The sequence below is a fragment of the Crotalus tigris genome, unplaced genomic scaffold (assembly GCF_016545835.1).
Source record: "Crotalus tigris isolate CLP2741 ecotype Arizona unplaced genomic scaffold, ASM1654583v1 scf7180000017622.5263843, whole genome shotgun sequence".
NCBI classification, from domain to species: domain Eukaryota; kingdom Metazoa; phylum Chordata; class Lepidosauria; order Squamata; family Viperidae; genus Crotalus; species Crotalus tigris.
Window position 1 is genome coordinate 3,286,843 of NW_024096517.1, and position 19,976 is coordinate 3,306,818.

The 19,976-nt window shown below is 52.1% G+C and overlaps 1 protein-coding gene across 6 annotated transcripts in view; it reads right to left on the bottom strand.

The window, feature by feature from the left end:
* Nucleotides 1-60: 60 nt before the first annotated feature.
* BCORL1 (BCL6 corepressor like 1) overlaps nt 61-19,976 on the bottom strand; it is a 45,628-nt gene continuing 25,712 nt past the window's right edge. For all 6 annotated transcript variants that reach the window (XM_039330943.1, XM_039330970.1, XM_039330952.1 and 3 more), the window contains 13 exons: nt 19,330-19,462; nt 16,777-16,861; nt 14,314-16,653; nt 12,917-13,055; nt 12,194-12,274; nt 10,524-10,931; nt 8,738-8,958; nt 7,234-7,419; nt 6,597-6,763; nt 5,233-5,378; nt 4,717-4,794; nt 3,875-4,028; nt 61-2,388 (listed from right to left, as the gene is read on the bottom strand). In XM_039330943.1, coding sequence (XP_039186877.1) covers nt 2,103-2,388; nt 3,875-4,028; nt 4,717-4,794; nt 5,233-5,378; nt 6,597-6,763; nt 7,234-7,419; nt 8,738-8,958; nt 10,524-10,931; nt 12,194-12,274; nt 12,917-13,055; nt 14,314-16,653; nt 16,777-16,861; nt 19,330-19,415 — 4,377 coding nt within the window. In that variant the 5' untranslated portion in view covers nt 19,416-19,462 and the 3' untranslated portion in view covers nt 61-2,102. The remainder of the gene's footprint in view (nt 2,389-3,874; nt 4,029-4,716; nt 4,795-5,232; nt 5,379-6,596; nt 6,764-7,233; nt 7,420-8,737; nt 8,959-10,523; nt 10,932-12,193; nt 12,275-12,916; nt 13,056-14,313; nt 16,654-16,776; nt 16,862-19,329; nt 19,463-19,976) is intronic.

Genomic DNA, 19,976 nt, shown 5'->3' on the forward strand with positions numbered 1-19,976 from the left:
CTCCCAGAATTCCCCAGCCAGCCATGCTGGCTGGGGAATTCTGGGAGTTGAAGTCCACCAGTCTTAAAAGTTGCCACGGCTGGAGACCCCTGGCTTAAACGGTTAGCACTGCTGTCAGATTGCTCTGGCTTGGAATTTGGCGATCTTTGTGGAGTCGACACTTCTAAAGAATAGGCAGGAAACAAAAGAGTTAAAGGCTGCTCTAAACGGGAGCCCCCAAAGGTTTTTACTACGATTCCCTTCCGCTTTGATTCAGCTGGTGGGAAGGGCAGAATCAAAGGTGCCGACTGGAAGTAGCTTAGGCTGCCTCCGAGAAAACTGGAAGCATGGATCGGTCCCATTTCCTCGACCAACTTTGACTTAAATTTCCCTTCCACCCTTCCCTGTTTGCAAAGCAGAGCGAAATTCAACCCAGTCCCTCGGAAGGACCTGCTCAGTCCTCCCTCCCCCCTCCAGCCCAGATGGGCTCGACACCAGCGTGTAGAGCAGGGGTGTCAAAGTGCCATGAGGAAACCCACCCCATTGCCAGCAATGGGGAAAAAGTTCTGATACGTCATCACGCAAAGTCGCAAGTTTGACACCTCTGGTGTAGAGAAAAAGGAGGCTGAATTTTGACCAAGGAAAGAACACCCATTGTCCCAATTTCTCCGGGGTCAGGATAAAGCTACAGAAGGCTGCTCTTCACCAGGGGGATCCCAGCCCACCCTCTGCCTTCCGAATCGCCGTGTAGCATGGAAGGCCACGCTGCTCCGACGAAACTTTGTGTGCAAGACCACACCATGCCTAAAAATGAAGACGCAGGAGACGGGGGCCCTGATGCAGGTTTTTCTGTACAGAAGTGTTTTTGACACCAAAGCATTGTTCCAAGAATAAAACAAATCGGAGAAAAGGGTGGAACCAGCAGCCAGAATAAACACCCAAAGGCTGATGCCTCGACATGAGAAAGAGGGAGGGGAAGGAAAAAACAGAATGATTTTGCTTATTAGGGAGGAGGGGGTGGTGGTGCTGAAGAGGCAGCCTCCCTGGAAAAGAGGAGGGTGGGGGGAGAGAGAAGCAGAAGGAAATGCAGCTTCTCCCGTTGGGAGGGTGGGATGAGGTGGACCGCAACACAAAAGAATGGAAAAGCACCCAGACACCCCATCTCAGTTACAGGGAAGAGCCAGTAAAATGGATTGTCCAGTCCTTGGTTAGCACCTGTACATTAAAACTGTACCATCTATGCCCCCTTTCCTGCCCCCTAGCTGGGCTGCTTCTCCACGGCCTGGCTGAAGATGATGGCCCGGCTACCTGAACCACCGATGGAACCAAGGGAAGAGTTTAAAAAAAAAAAAGAAAAAAAAAGCAGGGAGAAAAGTTAGCCCAGAATACTGAAACTCCTTTGGCTCCATACCAATTCAGTCCCTGTCCAGAGAGAATCTTCTGGAAAAGGGCTGGGGGGGGAGCCAAAGAGGAAATCATTCTCCCCCCCCCCCTTGCCCAACAAACCAAATGTCCCTCCAAATGAAAGGAGGAATACCGTGGGGCACCCCATCCTTCCCTCCTTGCATTTCATGAAATCCAGGTTGGGGGAGGGAAGCAGTAGTCTGGTCCAGCCGGGATGGGGTGGCTACCGGGATGGGGTGGCTACCGGAAGGCAACCCCACCCCCCTCTTGCAACTGACTCTTCCCAAGAATCACAGTGATACAGACTTAGCAGAAGTTCCCCCCCGCCCCCACTCAAAGGAACACCACAAATTAAATACTAATTAAATAAATACCCTGGAAGAACTTGGGACGGGGTCTAGTGAGAAGGGGGGGGGAGAGATGGGTTCCACTTCAAAACCACCAAGGCCTGCAGGGAGGGGGAGGGGGCAGCAAACTTCAAGTCCCGGAGAAGGGAGAGAGAGAGAGAGAGAGAGGAGTCAGCCCCTGGCCCTCTCCCCCCCCCCCCCAAAACGGGAGGAGAGCAACCAGCCGCCACAAGTCAATAGAAGGGCTGTGCCCCTCCCCCGTTTGGCCTGGAGAAGGCCGCCTCATTGGTCCATTATTGCCTCACGGTGCAGTCTGACGGTGGAGGGAGACGGTGGTGGAGGGGCTTCTCCGGCTGGCCTGTCGGGGCCCCGTCAGCTGCTCCAGGCTTCGAACACCACTTCGGAGCCCAGTAACCGGACCAGCTCCGGCTGGTAGCGCACCAGCTCCACCGTCTCTATGGCGCCCGGAGCCGCAGAGGGACACACCACGTGTTCCTGGGTTTCTTCGGGAGCCAGGACCTGGCTGAGCGAGATCTGGTGCTGGAACTCCGCTCGGGGCAGAGTCGTCACCTCAAAGTGCGGGAAGCGGGCTTGAAAGATGCGGGAGGAGAATTTCAGGCGCTTGAGGACGTCCGAGAAGAGAAACCAGTTGCAGGGCCTGGCGAGGAGACAAAAGGGACATGGCGGTCAGCGTGGGGGTGGGGGAACTCTGAGGTCTGGCTCCGCTATTGGGTTCCAGAATCTTCTCCAATATTTCTGACAAGGAAAAAGCTTCCTCCTCTCTCCTTGGCGGGAGTTGCGATTCGGATCCACTTTCAAAGGGGCAAAGAATAATGCCCCCTTCGTTTACAGCAGGGGTCCTCAAACGTGGCCACTTTAAGACTTGTGGACTTCAACTCCCAGAATGCCCCTCAAACTTGGCCGCTTTAAGACTTGTGGACTTCAACTCTCAGAATTCCCCTCAAACTTGGCTACTTTAAGACTTGTGGAGTCTTAAAGTGGCCAAGTTTGAGGACCCCTTCGTTTATAGGCAGTCCTTGATTTACGACCACAACTGAGCCTAATTATTTCTATAGCTAAGCAAGGCAACGGTTAAGTCAGGTTAAGTCAGCGTTGCCTCATTTTTCTCACTACAGCCGTTAAGCACTGCGGTTGTTTTAAGTTAGTAACGGTTGTTATGTGCCTCTGGCTTCCCCATTGACTTTGCTCAGCAGAAGATCGCAAAAGTGGATCACATGCCCCCCGGGTCACTCCAAACCTCTGAATTTTGATTGGGTGACCCCCACACCATCGTGTGAAAAATGATCATCCGTCGCTTTTTAGCACCACTCTAATTTCTTAAATGAAGTCGAGGACTACCTGTGTTTCTAGTGCTCACCGTGCAAATCCTTTCGTCAGAGAATGATGGGACTTTGATCCCTGCCTTATTAGACCCCCCCCCTCTCAGCCCACCCTCTTGTCTCCCATCTCTGAGGCTGCCGTTGCAGACAGCAAATGCTCAGAGAAATCTTGCCGTTTCTGTTCCTTCATCCTTCAGCTGCCAAGCTCCCTCTGAGAAGACATGGAGGCTATTACCTTCAAAACTGCACCTGTTGGGGGGAGGTGAGTCCACCTCTCCCCAGCTTTGGCTTGGCTTCCTTCTTAACTGAGATGCCAGCTGGAGGATTCCGGAAGTTAAACATATCTGGCAGGCTAAGCTAAATGAACGGGGGTGGGTGGGTGTCCAAGGTTCAAAATACGCGTGCAGGTTGCGGTTAAGGCCGTTAAGACTCGGAGCTTGGATCTGGCTGTGGATTCACCCTCCCTGCCTCCATCCCCCAAGCCCCGCTAAAGTCCTTCGGGAATTGCTCTACCGCTTTCCCTCAGGATGTAGAATGGGCCTCCCTCGCTCAGCCCCAATAAATTCCACTCTTTTGTGTCAGGTTTTTGCCAGCCTGTCATTTGCCACAGCAGGTTGCCCGGAAGCCCCTTTCCCTCTCAGAGCAGCTGGCAAGCCCCCCCCCCCCCCCGCGGGCTCTGCCCAAGCTCAGAATTCGGGGAGGGAGAGAGGAACGGGTCTCAAATATGGGACCTTCCCCAAAGATGCTCTCAACGGCTCCCCTTTGTTTCCGGAGTTTGGAGCCACATTCTTGCCTGAGACTTACCCTTGGGAGACAGAAACCTGCAGGTTGTAGCAGGGGAGCAGCGACTTCTCCGAGAACTCGAACATTAAGTGGTCCGCGTCCAGCTCCTCCTCGTCCTGATCAGAGCCCCCAGGAGGGTCGAGCAAAAGGTCGCAGCTGAACTCCTCTTTCGTCTCTGAAAAAGACGTGGACAGGGAGGGAAGATGAAGGGAGGGAGATGCTGCCGGGCCCCGTCTGCAGATGTCCTCGGTCTCAGTGCAGGGCCCATTACGACTATTAGTGGCTGCAGCAGAAGCGCCACGGCGGAGAAGGCAGAAGCAGCCAGCGAGATCGATCGCCGTGGCCCCAAATTACAGGCTCACGTTGCTTTGAAGCTGGCTTAAAAGAAAAGCAGCTCATTCCCTAATTCTTCTGGCTGCAGGGTGGACAAGCAATATCCCCCCCTTTTTTTCCTACAGTGGTGGTGGTGGTGGGGACTTGAGGAATAGTCTCCTATTCGACTAGCAAAACTATTAACAACATCTGTAAATGAAAAAAAAAAAAAAGCTCAACACAGGTGCCCCATCTGTGTTTCTGCAGGACAGTGAAGTCTCCATGCAGAAGACAGAGGAAGGAAAGAAAAGGAGAAAGGAGAAAGGAGAGGAAAGGAGAGGAGAGGAAAAGAAAGGAAAAGAAGGGAAAAAGAAGGAAAGGAACCTTAATTAGGAAGCCGTGGAAGGAAAATGGAGAACCCCATCTTTGCTGTGATTATTAAGCCCCCTAACCTTCCTCTCCTCTCGCTCAAGGATAAGAGGAAATTGACACAGACCACAACTACTTGTGTTGCCCACAGGGTAAAGTAGGCAGGGGCTAGTTCTACTCACCTAATACCGAGCTGCTGTAGAAATCCCAGGCAGTTTGGGGGTCCCCATCAAGTCGTCCCTGCAGGTCCAAGAGGTAATCTACAAGAAAGACCATACAGGAAGAAGCAAGCTGAGGTGGATTCTCTTGATCCGAGGCTCATGGGAAAGAGCCCTGAAAATCAGGCTGGAATGATAAATCCAGCACAATTTTGCAAGTTGGTTTCTTGCTGGATTTTATGTTTCTTGCTCAAGCAGCTTTCCTGCAAAACCCACCGCGCAGACTTTGCATTCAAACCCAGCTCAGGCCTTCTTCGGAGAGAAAGAACAACAACAACATGTCCTAGCTAATTCAGAGTCCAACTGTTCGCCTCTTAGAAATCAGTAATCCTTCCCACAAAATTGAAATAGATTTTCCATTTCAACACCGTCTCTGGGTGCCTTCTCTATCCCGATGGAAGATGAATGGATGGACGAAGGGTGGATAAATAAATGGCTTTAAAAAAATCACGACTTCGCTTTTAGGAGGAAGCAACTCACCAGCCAGGAAGCTTTTCATCACCTCGCTGTTGGCTAACTTCAAGGCCGTCTGCCCCGAATAAGTGGCCAGGGTCGGGTCAGCACCATAGGACAGGAGCAGCCACAAAATCTTCAGGTTGTCATTTGCGACTGCGTCGTGTACCGGCCTGGTGGCAGGGGAAAACTTTTAAATAAATTTCATGGTCTCCGCTCCTTACATCAGGTCAAACATTTTGCAGACCTCCTCTTTTGTAGCCCAAGTATCAGAATATCGTCAGCAACTTGGTTCCCTCTGGCTAACATTTTTTACACCGTGAAAGAAATTCGCGTTCTGAATATTCTTGGTTTTCGTTCTCCTTTGGCAAAACTCCTTTCTAAACATCGCTCTAACTCGGAGCTCTCCAAATTTGGCAACTTTAAAGACTTGTGGACTTCAGCTCCCAGAATTCCCCAGCCAGCATGAGGATTCTGGGAGTTGAAGTCCACGAGTCTTAGTTGTCAAGAAGGGAGACCCCTGCTCTGACTGGAGGAAGGGGTGTGATTCTGTCCTTGGTAATTGAGCAAATGCTGAATTCCTAAGAAATAATGGGCTGTAGGGATGTTTATTTATTTATTTGTTAAATTTATTTGCCGCCTATCTCACCGTGAGGTTAGTCTAGGCCAGGGGTAGGCAACCTTGACTCTTTTATGACTCGTGGACTTCAACTCCCAGAATTCCTGAACCAGCCATGCTGAGGGGAAAGCAAGAGGTTTCCAAGCTGAGCCATGCTGGCTCAGGAATTCTGGGAGTTGAAGTCCACGAATCATGAGGGGGCCAAAGTTTCCCTCATGCTGGCTCAGGAATTCTGGGAGCTGAAGTCCACGAGTCATAAAGCAGCCTAGGCCTAGGCCAGAGGTAGGCAACCTTGGCTCTTTTATGACTCGTGGACTTCAACTCCCAGAATTCCTGAGCCAAGGTTGCCTACCCCTGGTCTAGGCGGTTTGCGATAATAAAAAGGAAGAAAAGTGAAGGGAGTGTAAACATAAGTAAAATAACAGGACAATGAAGAAAAGAGCCGAAGTGGCGCAGCAGTTAGAGTGCAGTACTGCAGGCCACTTTAGCTGACTGTGTTCAGCAGGTCAGCGGTTCAAATCTCACCGGCTCAAGGTTGACTCAGCCTTCCATCCTTCCGGGGTAGGTAAAATGAGGACCCAGATTGTTGGGGGCAATGTAAATATAAATATATACATTGCTTATTGGTGTACACTGCTTAGAGAGTGCTTGCACTTAAAGCGGTATATAAGTCTCATAAATAAATAAATAAATAAATAAATTGGGAGTGGGAGAAAAGTAGGTGTTGCACGCAGATTCAATACAGGGCTTAGAAATCAGAATTCCAACTTGCCTGGTGCCATCTTGTGCACTGCAGTTCACGTTTGCGCCGTGCTCCAGCAAGATCTGCAGGATGTCAACCCAGCCCCGGGCGCAGGCCTCGTGCAGAGCGGTGTAGCCGGCGTTGTCCCGGTGGTTGACGTCGTTGTTCGGCTTCCGCAGGCAGTACATCACCACGTCCTGCAAATGGAAGACCCACCATTTGAACAGCTAAACTCAAAACCTACCAGGTGAGAATTTCCACGGCCCAGCTAGATGGCTGTCAAGTGAATTGCGCCCGATTTTAGGAGGGTTTTTTTTTTTTGCCACAGCTGTTAAGCATATTGCTGCAGCTGTTAAGTGAATCTGTGGCTGTTAAGCGAATCCAGCTTCCCGCAAAGACTTTACTTGTCAGAAGCTGGCTGGGAAAGTTGCAAATGGCCTCAGGAGGCGACGACTGCCATAAATACACGCTGGTTGCAAAAGCACCCAAATTTGATCACAGGACCGGTAGGAACATTGAAATGGTCATAAGTGGGAGGAACAGTTGCAAGTCACTTTTTTCAGCGCCGCTGTCATGCCAAACGGTGGTGAAAATGGTTATAAGTTGAGGACTATCTGTAAAAACTGCCTCTCCACCTTGTTGGCTTTGCTCTCCCCACAGTGCCCACCTTGTAACCAAGCCGGGCCGCTCTCTGCAGCAACGTTTCTCCAGCGTTTTTGTTCACGATCAGACGTCGAGCTTCGGGGGGCACGGGTGGACTTGCGGGGGTCTCGGGGGTCCTCTCCACGTTGTGCTGCCGAGCTTTGCCAAAGGGGCTGTGTTCCCGGGACTTCTTTGGAGAGCGGGACTTGGCCTGGGCACGGGAAGACATGGAATTTGGTTGGAGCAGAGGAGTCAAAAGAGGCTTGTTTTCACTAGAGGAAAAATAGCATGATAGTTGCCTTGTGTGCCCAACAATCCCTTCCGAATAGGAACAGGCAGAATAAATTATGAACTTGAAATAAATGTATGCCAATATTTGCACTCAGGGCTGCTTGTCCTCCTTGCAGTGCCTTGCAAGGAGAGAACCAATTTCCATGTGCAAATAACAACTTTAGTAACATTCTTAACTGTTCTGTGTGTGTGTGTGTGTGTGTGTGTGTGTGTATTTCTTTCTTTCTTTCTTTCTTTCTTTCTATTCTTTTCCTTTTCTTTTTTCTGTCTCTTTGTCTTTCTGACTTTCTTTTCTTTTTTCTTTCTTTCTTTGTCTTTGTTTTTCTTTGTCTTTCTTTCTTTTTCTTTCTTTTTTTCTTTGTCTCTTTCCTTCCTTCCTTCTTTCTTTTTCCTTTTCTTTCTTTCTGTCTGTCTTTCTTTCTATCTGTCTTTCCTTCCTTCCTTCCTTCCTTCCTTCCTTCCTCTTTTTGTCTTTCTTTTCTTTCTTTCTCTTTCTTTCTTTTCTTTCTTCTTTGCCTTTCTTCTTCTTTGCCACCTTTATTATTTGTACAAATAATCAAGGCAGCAAAGATATCCAGCACACCTTCCTCCTCCTATATTCCCACAAACACAATCCCGTGGCAGGCTGGGCTACAAAAGAGAGAGAGGGAGAGAGAGGGAGAGGGAGAGAGAGAGAGAGAGAGAGAGAGAGAGAGAGAGAGAGAGAGAGAGAGAGAGAGAGAGAGAGAGAGAGGAGAGAGAGACTGGCCCAAAGTCACCCAGCTGACTAAGGTGGGACTAGAACTCACAGTCTCCCACTTCCTAGCCTGATGCTTTAATCACTACTAGACCAAACTGGCTCTCTTTTGGAATGGTTTTTATTCTGTATTTATAGGGTAAAGTAACCTGAAGTCTTTGGAAGAATAGCCATATAGAAACATAGTAAATGAATAAATACAGCTTTCAAATGATATCAATTCCTCAATTTGGTCCCTCTGACCACCCCATTCCCAACACTCTTTACCCCAAAGGTGCTTTTTCAAAAGGCAACTAGACTTTCTTTGTTTTTCCTTGAAGACGTTTCGCTTCTCAGGGAAGAAGCTTCTTCAGTTCTGAGGCTTTTCCGTCAGAACCGAAGAAGCTTCTTGCATGAGAAGCGAAACGTCTTTAAGCGAAACCCAAGAAATGGTTCTGAAAAAGCACCTTTGGGACAACCGTGACCTGGATGGCGGAGGATCTCCAGAGACGCTTCTCCTTACCTTCCCCTCTTCGCAAATGCCTGACAGGTGTTTGGTTTTGCACTTGCGTTTCCCGGAAGGCTTCTCCAGCCCTTCTTGCATTGGAGCCACGCCGGAGTGATCCAGGAGGAACCCATTCTGGAAGTCCAGGTGGCCTTGGAGTGACGGGGAGAGCCTGCTCCTAAGGCAGAGCTCAGAGGCTTTGCCCAGAGTTGAGCTTTTGTGCTTTCTGTACCGGAAGTCTACAGGCAGACCACAAAGAGAGAGAGAGAGAGAGAGAGAGAGAGAGAGAGAGAGAGAGAGAGAGAGAGAGAGAGAGAGAGAGAGAAAGGTTAGAGGTGCCTTCAAAGAAAAGATCCTGCTCCCCCCCCCCCAAAAATGTGTCTCATAGAGGGCCAGGAAAAAGAAGGGAGCAACAGCAACAACCAAAGACCAGTCTGCCTTTTTTTGAAAATTTGCTCCTTGAGCTCAGCGGCTGACTTGTATAGCTGCCTGTTTTGGGGGTGAAATAAATCCTAATCTTCGGAAGCACCCTGACCGTGTGCTGTGATCTATAGTCCTACCTACGGTATGCTATCTGTATAAATAGTAGTTGGATTATAGCATACGTGTAGGCCAAGGGCTAAATTGCAGACTTCTACGTCTGCATTCACCGGAAAACAGGAATGGGATTCCAAAGCAAAGGATTCTGGGAAAACAGGGACGCTCCCTCCCAGTAAAGGCCCAGGAGCAAAGGATTCTGGGGGGGGGGAAGGAACTTCCGCTTTCTTACTAAAGCACCCTGCAAAAATAAGAGAGGAGGACAAACTACAACCCAGAAGTTCCTCGCGGACTCTTGAGAATCAGGATCAGAATACTTAATTTTGGCCCAGTGTGATTGACACACAAGGAATTTGTCTCCGGCGCGGAAGAGGAAGAAGATGGACATCACCCCGTCCATTTTCCGTCTTCCTAGCTTGCACCCTCCATCGAGATGCCGGTTTCCCCACTCCCTCCCCCCCCCCACACCAAATCCCCGCAGCGCTTCCTCTCCGTGTCTCCCCCGCTGCAGCCTTTTCTGCCTGCGGCTGTCGCGGAACTTGTGCGGGAAAAGCCTGCCCCCTGGTGGCTCTTGCAACAGGGAGGCTACGGGCTTCTATTTTCGGACTGAGCGCAAGCAGCAGAGCCAGGCCGAGTTTCTGCAGAAGCCCGACGTGGGTTGCCTGAGCCAATCTGTAAAAGCCGCCCTCTCCCTCCTGCCCAAGATCCTCACGGTTTGAAAAGAAGAGTAAGAATAGCAACGCCACAAGGGAGAGAGAGAGAGAGTTAGGGAAAAAAAACGGGGACTCTTTTTCAACTTTCTAAAAGCCCTGCTGCCTTGCCTCCGCTTTTCAATGGCAGGAAGGAGGTTGAGACAGGATGAAATGTTCCAGTGTGGAGGGGGGGGAGGGAAGGAGGAGGGGGCCACCCTCAATCCTCGGTGGTGGCTGCTGAGACAGAGGCTCTGCAGAGGGAGCTGGGGTGGGCATCTGTGGGGCGCTGAGGCCTGAGGGCGTGTTGCAATCTCCTGCACAGCTTAGCCAATTCAGGAAATGGATGGTTTTGTTCTCAAGCTGGCCAAGAGGATCTCCTTTGTGCTGCTGCTTGCGAGGCCTCCCCCCTATGAGCCACCAACCGTCCCTTGCTTGGTCCTCTTGTTCCGACCGGCCAGCCTGACCAGAGGCTGGAAGACCGGGGACGATGGGAGCTGCAATCCAGCACAGAAGGGCAAACGAGAGCGGCCGTCTCCCCCACCCCCACCCCCACCCCCCCAGGCCCACCCCTTCACCTGCTTTGGATTTCCGCCTCTTATGGTGGCAGCAGCTCAAGTGTTCTCCTTTGTCCCTTTCGATCAGATATTCTCCGCTTTGGTACTTCCAGCTTTTCTGCCGCCTCCGTTTCTTCCTCTTGACGTGGCTGCTCTCCTCTTCGGCTTCCTTGCGGCTCCACAGCTGCCTGCTGGCCTCTCCTTGCCAGAGCAGTCCCTGATTCTTACTGGGATGAAAGACGCCCCTTTCCGACCGAGAGTGCTCCTTGCAGCTGGAGTGAGGCGAGAGGCGGTGGGACTTCCGTAGCCGGTGATGCTTCGGGGGAAACTCCTCGTCTTCGTCGTTCGCCTCCTCCAGCAGCGGCACGATCTCCTGCCCGGCTCCGTCACACTCTCCTAACATGCCGGTGGAAGAGCCCCCCATGCTCCCTGCAGGGGGTAGGGGGAAGGAAAGACCCCGTCAAACTGGAAGCACACACACACACTACACCAAAAGGATCTCAGCTTCATCACTGCTCCACTCTGGGGCGGCTTTATTTGGCTAACAGCGTTGTTGGTGCTCTCTGACCTTAGCTGTTTCCTTGCAGACGTTTCATTACCCAACTAGGTAACATTATCAGTGCTAGAAGGGAATGACGTTTGCAGAGAGGAGGAGGACGATGACTGTGGGGTCCTTGGTGCTCTGAGCTTACTTGTTTCCTTGGAGACATTTCATGACCCAATTAGGTAACATCATCAGGGTCAGAAGGGAGAGGGGTTTGCTTTCTCTTTATACACAAGTGACGTATCCTGCCAGTGTACAACCCCCCTGCCCTTAACACACTGATGTTGTTACCTACTTGGATCATGAAATGTCTGCAAGGAAACAACCAAGCTCAGAGAGCACCAAGGACCTCACAGTCCTCCTTCATAACCTCACTCCCTCATAGGACGGATGAGGTTCTCTAGTTGAGTCGTGAAGCTTCTGCAAGAAAACAGCCAAGCTCAGGGTTCAACCTTGAGCTACGAATATTCTCTTCCTTTGGTACCATCATGCTTCCCAAATGCACAAATTGGCTAAAACTTTAGGGGAAAAAAGACAATGTACGGTTCTTTTGAACTCCAACCTATGGAAGGATGTGCAATTCAAAAGCCGGCATGCTCCAATTAAGAATGAAAGACCCTCAAATCAAGTTACTTCTCTGGCTTGCACATCATGCTCAACTGTAATGACGTTTGCTTGGTTTTGACTTTTAAGTGTGTTGTGGGGACATAACCACTGCGGTTTGTAAAGTGTGAACCCAACTACTGCAGTTTCTCCAGCAAACTATGCTTAAGCCAACCATGGCTTAGTGCAACCTTAAATCCCATTACTGGCTGTTTTGTCTGGTAGCTTTGCGAGGGGACCAAACGAGGCCCTATGTCTGTGGAGATTCTCCACCATCCAGGTTGTCCTACAGGTGCTTTTTCCAAAAGGCAACTGAACTTTCTTGAGGTTTTTTTTTCTTTCTTTCTTTCAAAATCTTTGGCTTCTCGTCCAAGAAGCAAAAGAAGAACTGAAGAAGCTTCTTGGATCAGAAGCGAAACGTTACACCTGCCACCAACCCCCAGGTCAGGCTGGCTGGATCCTAATCCTGCCCTTCTCCCACTCTTCCACAATCACCAGGCTCCACTGACCCTTGACCCAGGCCTCTCCTGGGTCAGCCACCCACCTGACTGGCTGCGTGTCCGGCTGCTCAGCACGACGGGGATGAAGTCTCTAAAATTGTTCTTGGCTTTCTTCTCCACGTAAGCTGGAGAAATGAAAAAAAATAAATACAAACAAAAGCGCAAGAGGTCTCAGGAAACAGCCACTGGAGAGGGGGTTCATTTGGGCACCTGGAAAGTTTGATTATTCTCTGCCCCACTCAAAACCCCAAGGAAGAGCTTCACGTGCCCAAAGGGATCCCTCTAGCAATCTACTGGAGAAACTGACTGGATCAGTGATGGCGAACCTTTTAGAGACCGAGTGCCCAAACTGCAACCCAAAACCCACTTATACATCGTCGATTGCCGGGTGGGTGTAGCCCATTGGCTGGGTGTGGCTGCAGTGATAACGGCAGACTGGGTAAAAAGTTCAATCAGTCAATTCCAACTTTGCAAGATCTTTTTTTTCCCCGGGAGAAGTTGAAATTGACTGATTGATTGAACCTTTTTTTTTTTTTTTGCACACGGCGGCGGAGGCCTAAAGCGAAAAAGTTTTATAAAACCCAGCTGAAGGCCTAGGACTGGGGTGACGGCACGCATGCCCACAGAGAGGGCTCTGCGTGCCGCCTCTGGCACCCGTGCCACAGGGTCACCACCACTGGACTAGATCTTCTGAGAGGCTCCTAGGATGAAGGGATAGGCCTGGATAGGGGAAGGAACGGCCACTACCCAGCTTTGAGACCCCATACCTTCCTTGCAGCTGTGCCCCCGGTGGCCCGGGGACAACTTCCGGCGTTTGCGCTTGGCACGGAGATTGCCCCGTTCCTTCATGCAGCCCAGCCGGCCCTCCTCCGCCATCTCATGGAGGTGACCGTGATGCTTCCGCCACTGTGGATGCAACAGAAACCAACTGGCTGTGAGCCTGGGCAAGTTGCTTGCTCGGTGGTTTGAAATCGCTTTGAATTCTTTTGCACCCAGAACGTTGTTTAACTACAGGGGGTCCTCGGCTTACGACCAACATTTCTCTTGCTAAGTGAGACAGTTGTGAAGCGAGTTTTGCCTCCTTTTACCATTTTTTCTTGCCACAGCTGTTAAGTGAACAACTTCAGGTGCTAAGTTAGCAACACGGATGTTAAGTGAATCTGACTTTGCTCATTAGAAGGTGTCAAAAGGGGGTCGCAGGATGCCAGGACACTGTGACCGTCATAAGTATGAGCCAGTTGCCAAGTGTTTGAATTTTGCTCACGTGACCAGGGGAAGGCTGCAATAGTCGTTAAATGCTGTAGTAACTTTGAACGGTCACTAAACAAACTGTTGTGAGTCGAGGATTACCTATACCAGGGGTAGGCCACCTTGGCTCTTTTATGACTTGTGGACTTCAACTCCCAGAATTCCTGAGCCAGCCTTGCTGAGGGGAAAGGGAGAGGTTTCCAAGTTGAGCCATGCTGGCTGAGGAACTCTGGGACTTGAAGTCCACGAGTCATAAAAGAGCCAAGGTGGCCTACCCCTGACCTATACATTCCCATTTTGTACAAAAACCCCACAACGCAGCAGCACCCTTCCCCACGGCATGCTGCTACAGGGCAATACAGGCCGTCCTTGACTTACAAACGTTCGTTTAGTGACCGTTGGATGTTACAACGGACACTGAAAAATGTGACTTATGACCGTTTTTCACACGACTGTTGCCGCATCCCCTGGCTCGCGTGATCAAAATCCAGGTGCTGCCATGGCAGCTGGTTCACACTTAGGACCGTTGCAGTGTCCCAGGGTCACGTGATCCCTTTTGCCAACCCTCTGGCAAGCAAAGTCAGCGGGGGAAGCCGGATTAAAACCCTCCATGCAGTCGTTCCCTTAACAGATTTGACAAGAAAAGTCTCAAAACTTACTAAACAAATTTCTCGCTTAGCGACATACATTCTGGACTACTACAGCTGCAGGGCGAACAAGCAAGCGGCACCGTGTCCATTTTTCATTTAAGAAAAAATGGTGCCAAACTTCCAAGAACTTCCGTTTCCTTTCTGGCCCTGCCATTGCTCCTTCCCCCCCTCCCGAATCCATCCTGCAGGCCCCCAACCCCACTGCTTCTGACTCCCCATCCGAGAGGGGTCCTTGCTCTCCTCTTCTGCCCAGCCATGCCACCCACCTTGCGGCTGTGCTGATTTTGGCTGCTCGTCTTGCAGGGAGCCCCCAATTCTTCTCCCGCGCGGCTCGTCGGCTTCTTGTGGGCTGGCCGATCCGGCCCATCGTGGTGCCGCTTGGATTTGCACGGGAAGCCCCCCTCGACCTTGATGTGGGCCAGTCCCTTGAGCTTGGCTTTCGGAGGGTCCCTCAGGGTGGCCCCCGCGTGCAGGCAAGTGGCCGAGGCAAAGGGGGCCTCGGGCTCCACCCGCTCCTTCTTGATCCGGCTGAGGTCCACCTGATGGCTGGGGCAGGGGGGCATCTCGACACTCAGTGGGTTGCGGGAAACGTCTCCTCGCCGCTCTCGGCACTGGTTCTCGGCCGGGGAGGCCAACTCTGCGGTGACCCGGAGGCTCGCCTGGCTGGCTAAGGGCAGGCCGTGGGGCAGATGGGCAGTCAAGAATGGACTCTTAGCTTTGGGGTCCCCGGAGTGCTTGTGGGCACAACCCTCCGGGAGAGCTTCGGGTGGGGGGAGAGCGCTCTCGGCAGCCGAGTCCGTCTCTCGTCGCTCGAGGCCCTTTGAGCCCTTCGCCTCGGGCGGGCTGGTCTGGAGAGCTGGAGAGACGCACAAAGGGCTTTCGATGCTGGGCAGGGCTGCCTTACAGCCCTTGCCCTGGGAGGGGGCTTCGGGGGGCTTCTGGACCACCGGGGCAGCTTCTGCCAGCTGCCCAGCAGGGAACACAACTGGTTCGCTGGGGCCGGGGGTCTTAGAGGGCCCGACTGGATTAGGGGGCAGCTGTGCCGTCGCCGAGATGCCAATGGAAAGCAGGGTGCCCGGATGGTAATGGGACCACCCGATGGGCAGGAGTTGGGGGCTGGCAGGCTTCCCGTTGACCGAACACCGAGAGTAAATGTTTGCTTGGCTGGGATTCCAGAGTGAGAGTTCTTTGGAAGGGCGTAACGGAGCAGCCAGAGTGCGCCTCGTGGGGTCGGCTTGCCCCTCTGCCCCACTTTTTTTCCCAGAAGGTAGCCCGGCGCTCCGGGGCTCTCCCTGATCGATAATGCAGATGGGCTCCTGCTTTGGAAGATGGCGGGGGTCCCTGCTGCTTAAGTCGGCCCCGGAATCCTTGCTCAACAAGACCGACGCTGGCACTGGGTTGGCCACCCCCATGTAGGTGCCCGGGATGGTGCCAATGAAGGCCGTGGGGTTCTTCACCCATGTGCTCTGCTCTCCGTTGCGTAGGAGCTCTGGGAAGATGACGAAGGGCGAGGTGGCGGCCTGGGCCACTCGACTCTTGGAGAACACTGGCGTGAGCAGAGCTTTGCCACTGGGGTGCACCGGGGTCAGCACGGGCATCGGGGGCGTCTTGCGCTGGCTCGGCGGAGGCAGCTTCTGGCGGTTCGACTTGGAGGACAGATCCAGAGGCATCTCGCTGCATTCCGGGGAGGAGACCATCTCACGCTCCAGCTGCGGGGGGGACTTCAGCGGGGAGATGGAGGCCAGGACCCCCGCAGCGAGCCGTTCGGGAACTCGGGGCAGCACGGTGGCAGGACCTGAGAGGGGGACAGCGCTGGCACAGGAGGCTGCCAAGGCAGGGGTGCTGGGGGCCAGCTCTGGGCCGTTGGCAGGAGGGCCCGAGCCCGGCGCGGCAGGGGTGCTACTGTTTTCTCCGGAAGATGGAGTGCAGCTTAACTGAGCGGCCTCCACGCAGGCTGCTTTGGGGTCAGCAGCCAAGGGTCTGCTCACAGAGAAAGCATACGGATAGGGATGAAGACCGGGCAGGCAAGGGTCTTGTTGGAAGGAGGATAAGACCGGGAGGGCAAGGGCGGGCGAGACCCCCAGCGTGTTGGAAAGAGGAGGAAGGTAAACCAGGGGCTGGCTGGGGGCGAGGACAGTGGCTCCTGGAGGCAGGGAGAGGGACATTTTTTGCATAGGAGGAGCCTGGGAGGTCGAAAAACAGACGCTCTTCAGGGTGTAGGTGGTAGGAGCCGGGGCCACCGTACTGCAGCTGCTGCTGCTGGTAGCAGTTATGGGGTTGACGGAGGCACCGGTCGCTGGGAGACCCTTCTCTTTTCCCATCTGTTCACTCTCCAGAGCTTTGGGGCAAAACAGGGTCACCTCCGTCGCCTCTCCAGCAGAGGGACACGGGCCGTCCAGGCTGCGGCTGCTGCTGTCGTCCAGCTGGGGCAGTTCTGGCTCTTGAAGCTTCCCAGTCTTGGCATCGCTGCCCTTCAAGGCCTTCTGAGCACTGTCTGGCTCGTGAGCCTGCTCCCGGAGTTGGGGGCCGGGTTCTTCCTCCACGGTGCCCTCCGGTTCAAACCCTTCGGCGCCCCCACCGCTTCCCGTAACTGCTGTGATCTCCACCTGGAAAGGGGAGAGAGGAGAGAGGATCAGGACCGTGGCAGTTCAGCTCCCTTCACATGGAGGAGGGCACAGGACATTCTCTGGGCATTCTGACCCTCCTTCCCTCTTTCCTCCCCGACCCACCTTGGAAAAGCTGTTGCAGAACTCAGGCGAACCCAGGTGCTGGGAACTGCTGGTGTCAGATTCTTCATCAGAAAGCGGGCCTCTCCTACAGTGGGGGGGAAAAAAGAAGAAGAAGAGAAACCTGGAAAAATTATCCAGAGCTGCGGGGCTGAAGTCGCTGATCTCACGGGCATAGTATGTCTGTGGCTAAAGTCGCATCCAGGGCCACAAGCTGCCAACGGCCTTATCTTAAAAGGGGAACAAGTCGGGAAGAAATAGTCTCTGCCTGATAGAAGAGAATCTTTGTAGCCCAGGGTTGAAATGAGGGGTCCTTGGTGCTCTCCGAGCTGGGTGGCTTTCTTGCAGGTGTTTCACAACCCAACTAGGGAACATCATCAGTGCTAGAAGGGAGTGGGCTTTGTGGAGTGGAGGAGGAGGAGGAGACTGTGGGATCCTTGGTGCTCTGAACTTGCAGATGTTTTGTTACCCAAATAGGTAACATCATCAATTTTAGAAGGGAATATGATTTATAGATGGAGGAGGAGGAGGAGGAGGAGGATGACACGATGGAGACTGTGAGGTCCGTGGTGCTCTCTGAGCTTGCAGATGTTTCGTTACCCAAATAGGTAACATCATCAGTGCTACAAGGGAATATGATTTATAGAATGGAGGAGGAGGAGGAAGAAGGGAGGGAGGGAGGAGGAGGAGGAGACGACTGTGGGGTCCTTGGTGCTCTCTGAGCTCGCAGATGTTTCGTTACCCAACTAGGTAACATCATCAGTGCACTGGTTTGATATTGAAACCTAGCTGGATAATGAAACCTCCGCAAGAAAACCACCAAGCTCAGAGAGCACCAAGGACTCCACAGTCCTAGTCATTGTCGTCGTCGTCCTCCTCCTCCTCCTCCTCCTCCTCCCCCCTTTTCTACTAAGCCATTCTGAATAGAAAGCCCCCCTTAAGCCAGAGCGCCCAACAGCCTTCCCAGGCTCCTGAAAGGTGTGCCAGATTGGGAACGGCTACAGATTGGGGAAGACCCCATTTCAAAGTCGTTTCAGCCAGCCTGAGCTTTATGTTGCTTGTAAAATGGGTCATAAAATAAAGAAACGTGTTCCTCAAAAGCTTGCCGCACCCTGGAGAGAGGGCCAGGCGATGCTTTAAACAGACGCAAAACTTCCTTTGCCTCTGTAAAAAGTTACTGGCAAAAACACCTTCCACAAACTCTGGCGCTTCTGCAGCCTTCACGACGGCCACTTGGGGTTTCCGATGTTTTAGATCCAATTTTAGAAATGCTATTTTGTCAGGGCGCACAGACGCTGGAAAGGCAGGGACGCTCACGCATTTTGAAGAGTGGAATATTAAACATTGCTTTAAACCGCGATGGTTCTCATGGGGGGGGACATCAAAGGGGGGGGTGGGCTTAGTTCAAATCCTGACTCAGCCAGGCAGCTCAAGCTTCGCCTGCATCACAGGGCTGTCGTGAGAGGAAGGGAAACGGAAGAGAAACAGAGCAGACGAAAACAGTTGTTGTCGCTTTTGGTGAGATGGGTGGCTGCAAATAATCCTCAACTTACAACAGTCCACTTAGTGACTGTCTAAAGTTACAGCGTCAATAAAAAAAGTGACTTAAGACCATTTTTTCACTCTTAATGACCGTTGTAGCTTCTCCAGGGTCACGTAATCAATATTCATTGGCATCTGACTCATATTTATGACGGTCGCAGTGTCCCGGGATCAGGTGATCCCCTTTTACGACCTTCTGACAAGCAAAGTCAATGGGGAAGCCAGATTCACTTAACAACCGGGTTACTAATGTAACAACTGCAGTGATTTACTGAACAACTGCGGCAAGGACGGTCGTAAAACGGGGCAAGGTTCACTTAACAACAGAAATTTGGGGCTCACTTGTGGTCATAAGTTGAGGACTACTGTACCGGGATATTTTTTTTTTCAATTTACATTGAGTGTGTGTGTGTGTGTGTGTGTGTGTGTGTGTGTGTGTCTGTGTGTCTGTGTGTGTGTGTGCACGCACACACACACATACACCTACACACCTTCATGGGCCTGTTGGTTCTGCCTTCCCACCCAGCCCGTTTCTCATGCAGCTCCTTGGGAAAATTAATTGCCCACCAGTTTTAAAAAGCTTCTGCTTGAGAAGGCAAATGCGCACGTACACACAAAACACACACAAACAAAACCCCCAAATATTTTGCAAGCAACTTGACAGTATTTGGCATCTCCCAAACGGGACAACTTGATGCGGCCATCTTCAGCGTGGCCAACAATTCAATTTAATTATTTACAATAAAAATCATTTTAATTGGGGTCATCCGCGTTTCACCCTGTCCCTCCTTTCCCATCCTTTCTTTAAGGATTCTATTCCCCCCCCCTCCCCATTTCTTTGATATCGGCATAACTCTTGTCTCGGGGCGAGTTGCCGCAGACCCAGGGACCCCGATTCACAGATGAATTCAGCGGGAAGGAGAGAGGAGGCAGCGTGGCGGCTGAGATCTACAGCCAGGCCGGCCTCCCTCTCCTCATCTCACCCCCCAGTGCTTTGCAGAACGCCCGTCTCACCTTTCTTCGTTGAGGCTGCACGTGTGAAGCCGCTCGGCACCCGTCCAGTTGTGCACCCCGCTGTAGAGAGGTGCCGCAGAGATCATGACAGCCGCTCCACACCAAGCACGTCCGGTTCAGTCAGGGGCTCCGCCTGGAACGGCAAAATAAACACACACCGTTCGTTGTCGGGCTGAGAGTCCAGCCTTGTTGCTGCTGCTGGATCGGCAGTTCCCGAAGCAAAGGGAAGCACAATTGCAACACCCGCCCGCTAGACTGAGACGCTGCTCTGCCTCCAGAGGAGGCTGGAAGCAAAACAGTGAACTGCCCGGGAAGAAATATAAACGCATGGACGTCCTCGGCTTACAGGCATTCGTTTAGCGACCGTTTAAAGTTACAGCGGCACTGAAAAACAGGACCGTTCTTCACAGGGATGACCATTGCAACATCCCCAGGATTGCGTGATCAAAATTCAGATGCTTGGCGACTGGCTCGTATTTATGACCGTCGCTGTGTCTCAAGGTCACGTCATCCGCTTTTGCGACCTTCGGATAAGCCAGACTCACTTAACGACAGAGTTATCATGAACTTCCGCGATTCACTTCACAACTGTGGCAAGAAAGGTGTTAAAACTCACTTAAATGTCTCACTTAAGAACAGAAACGTGG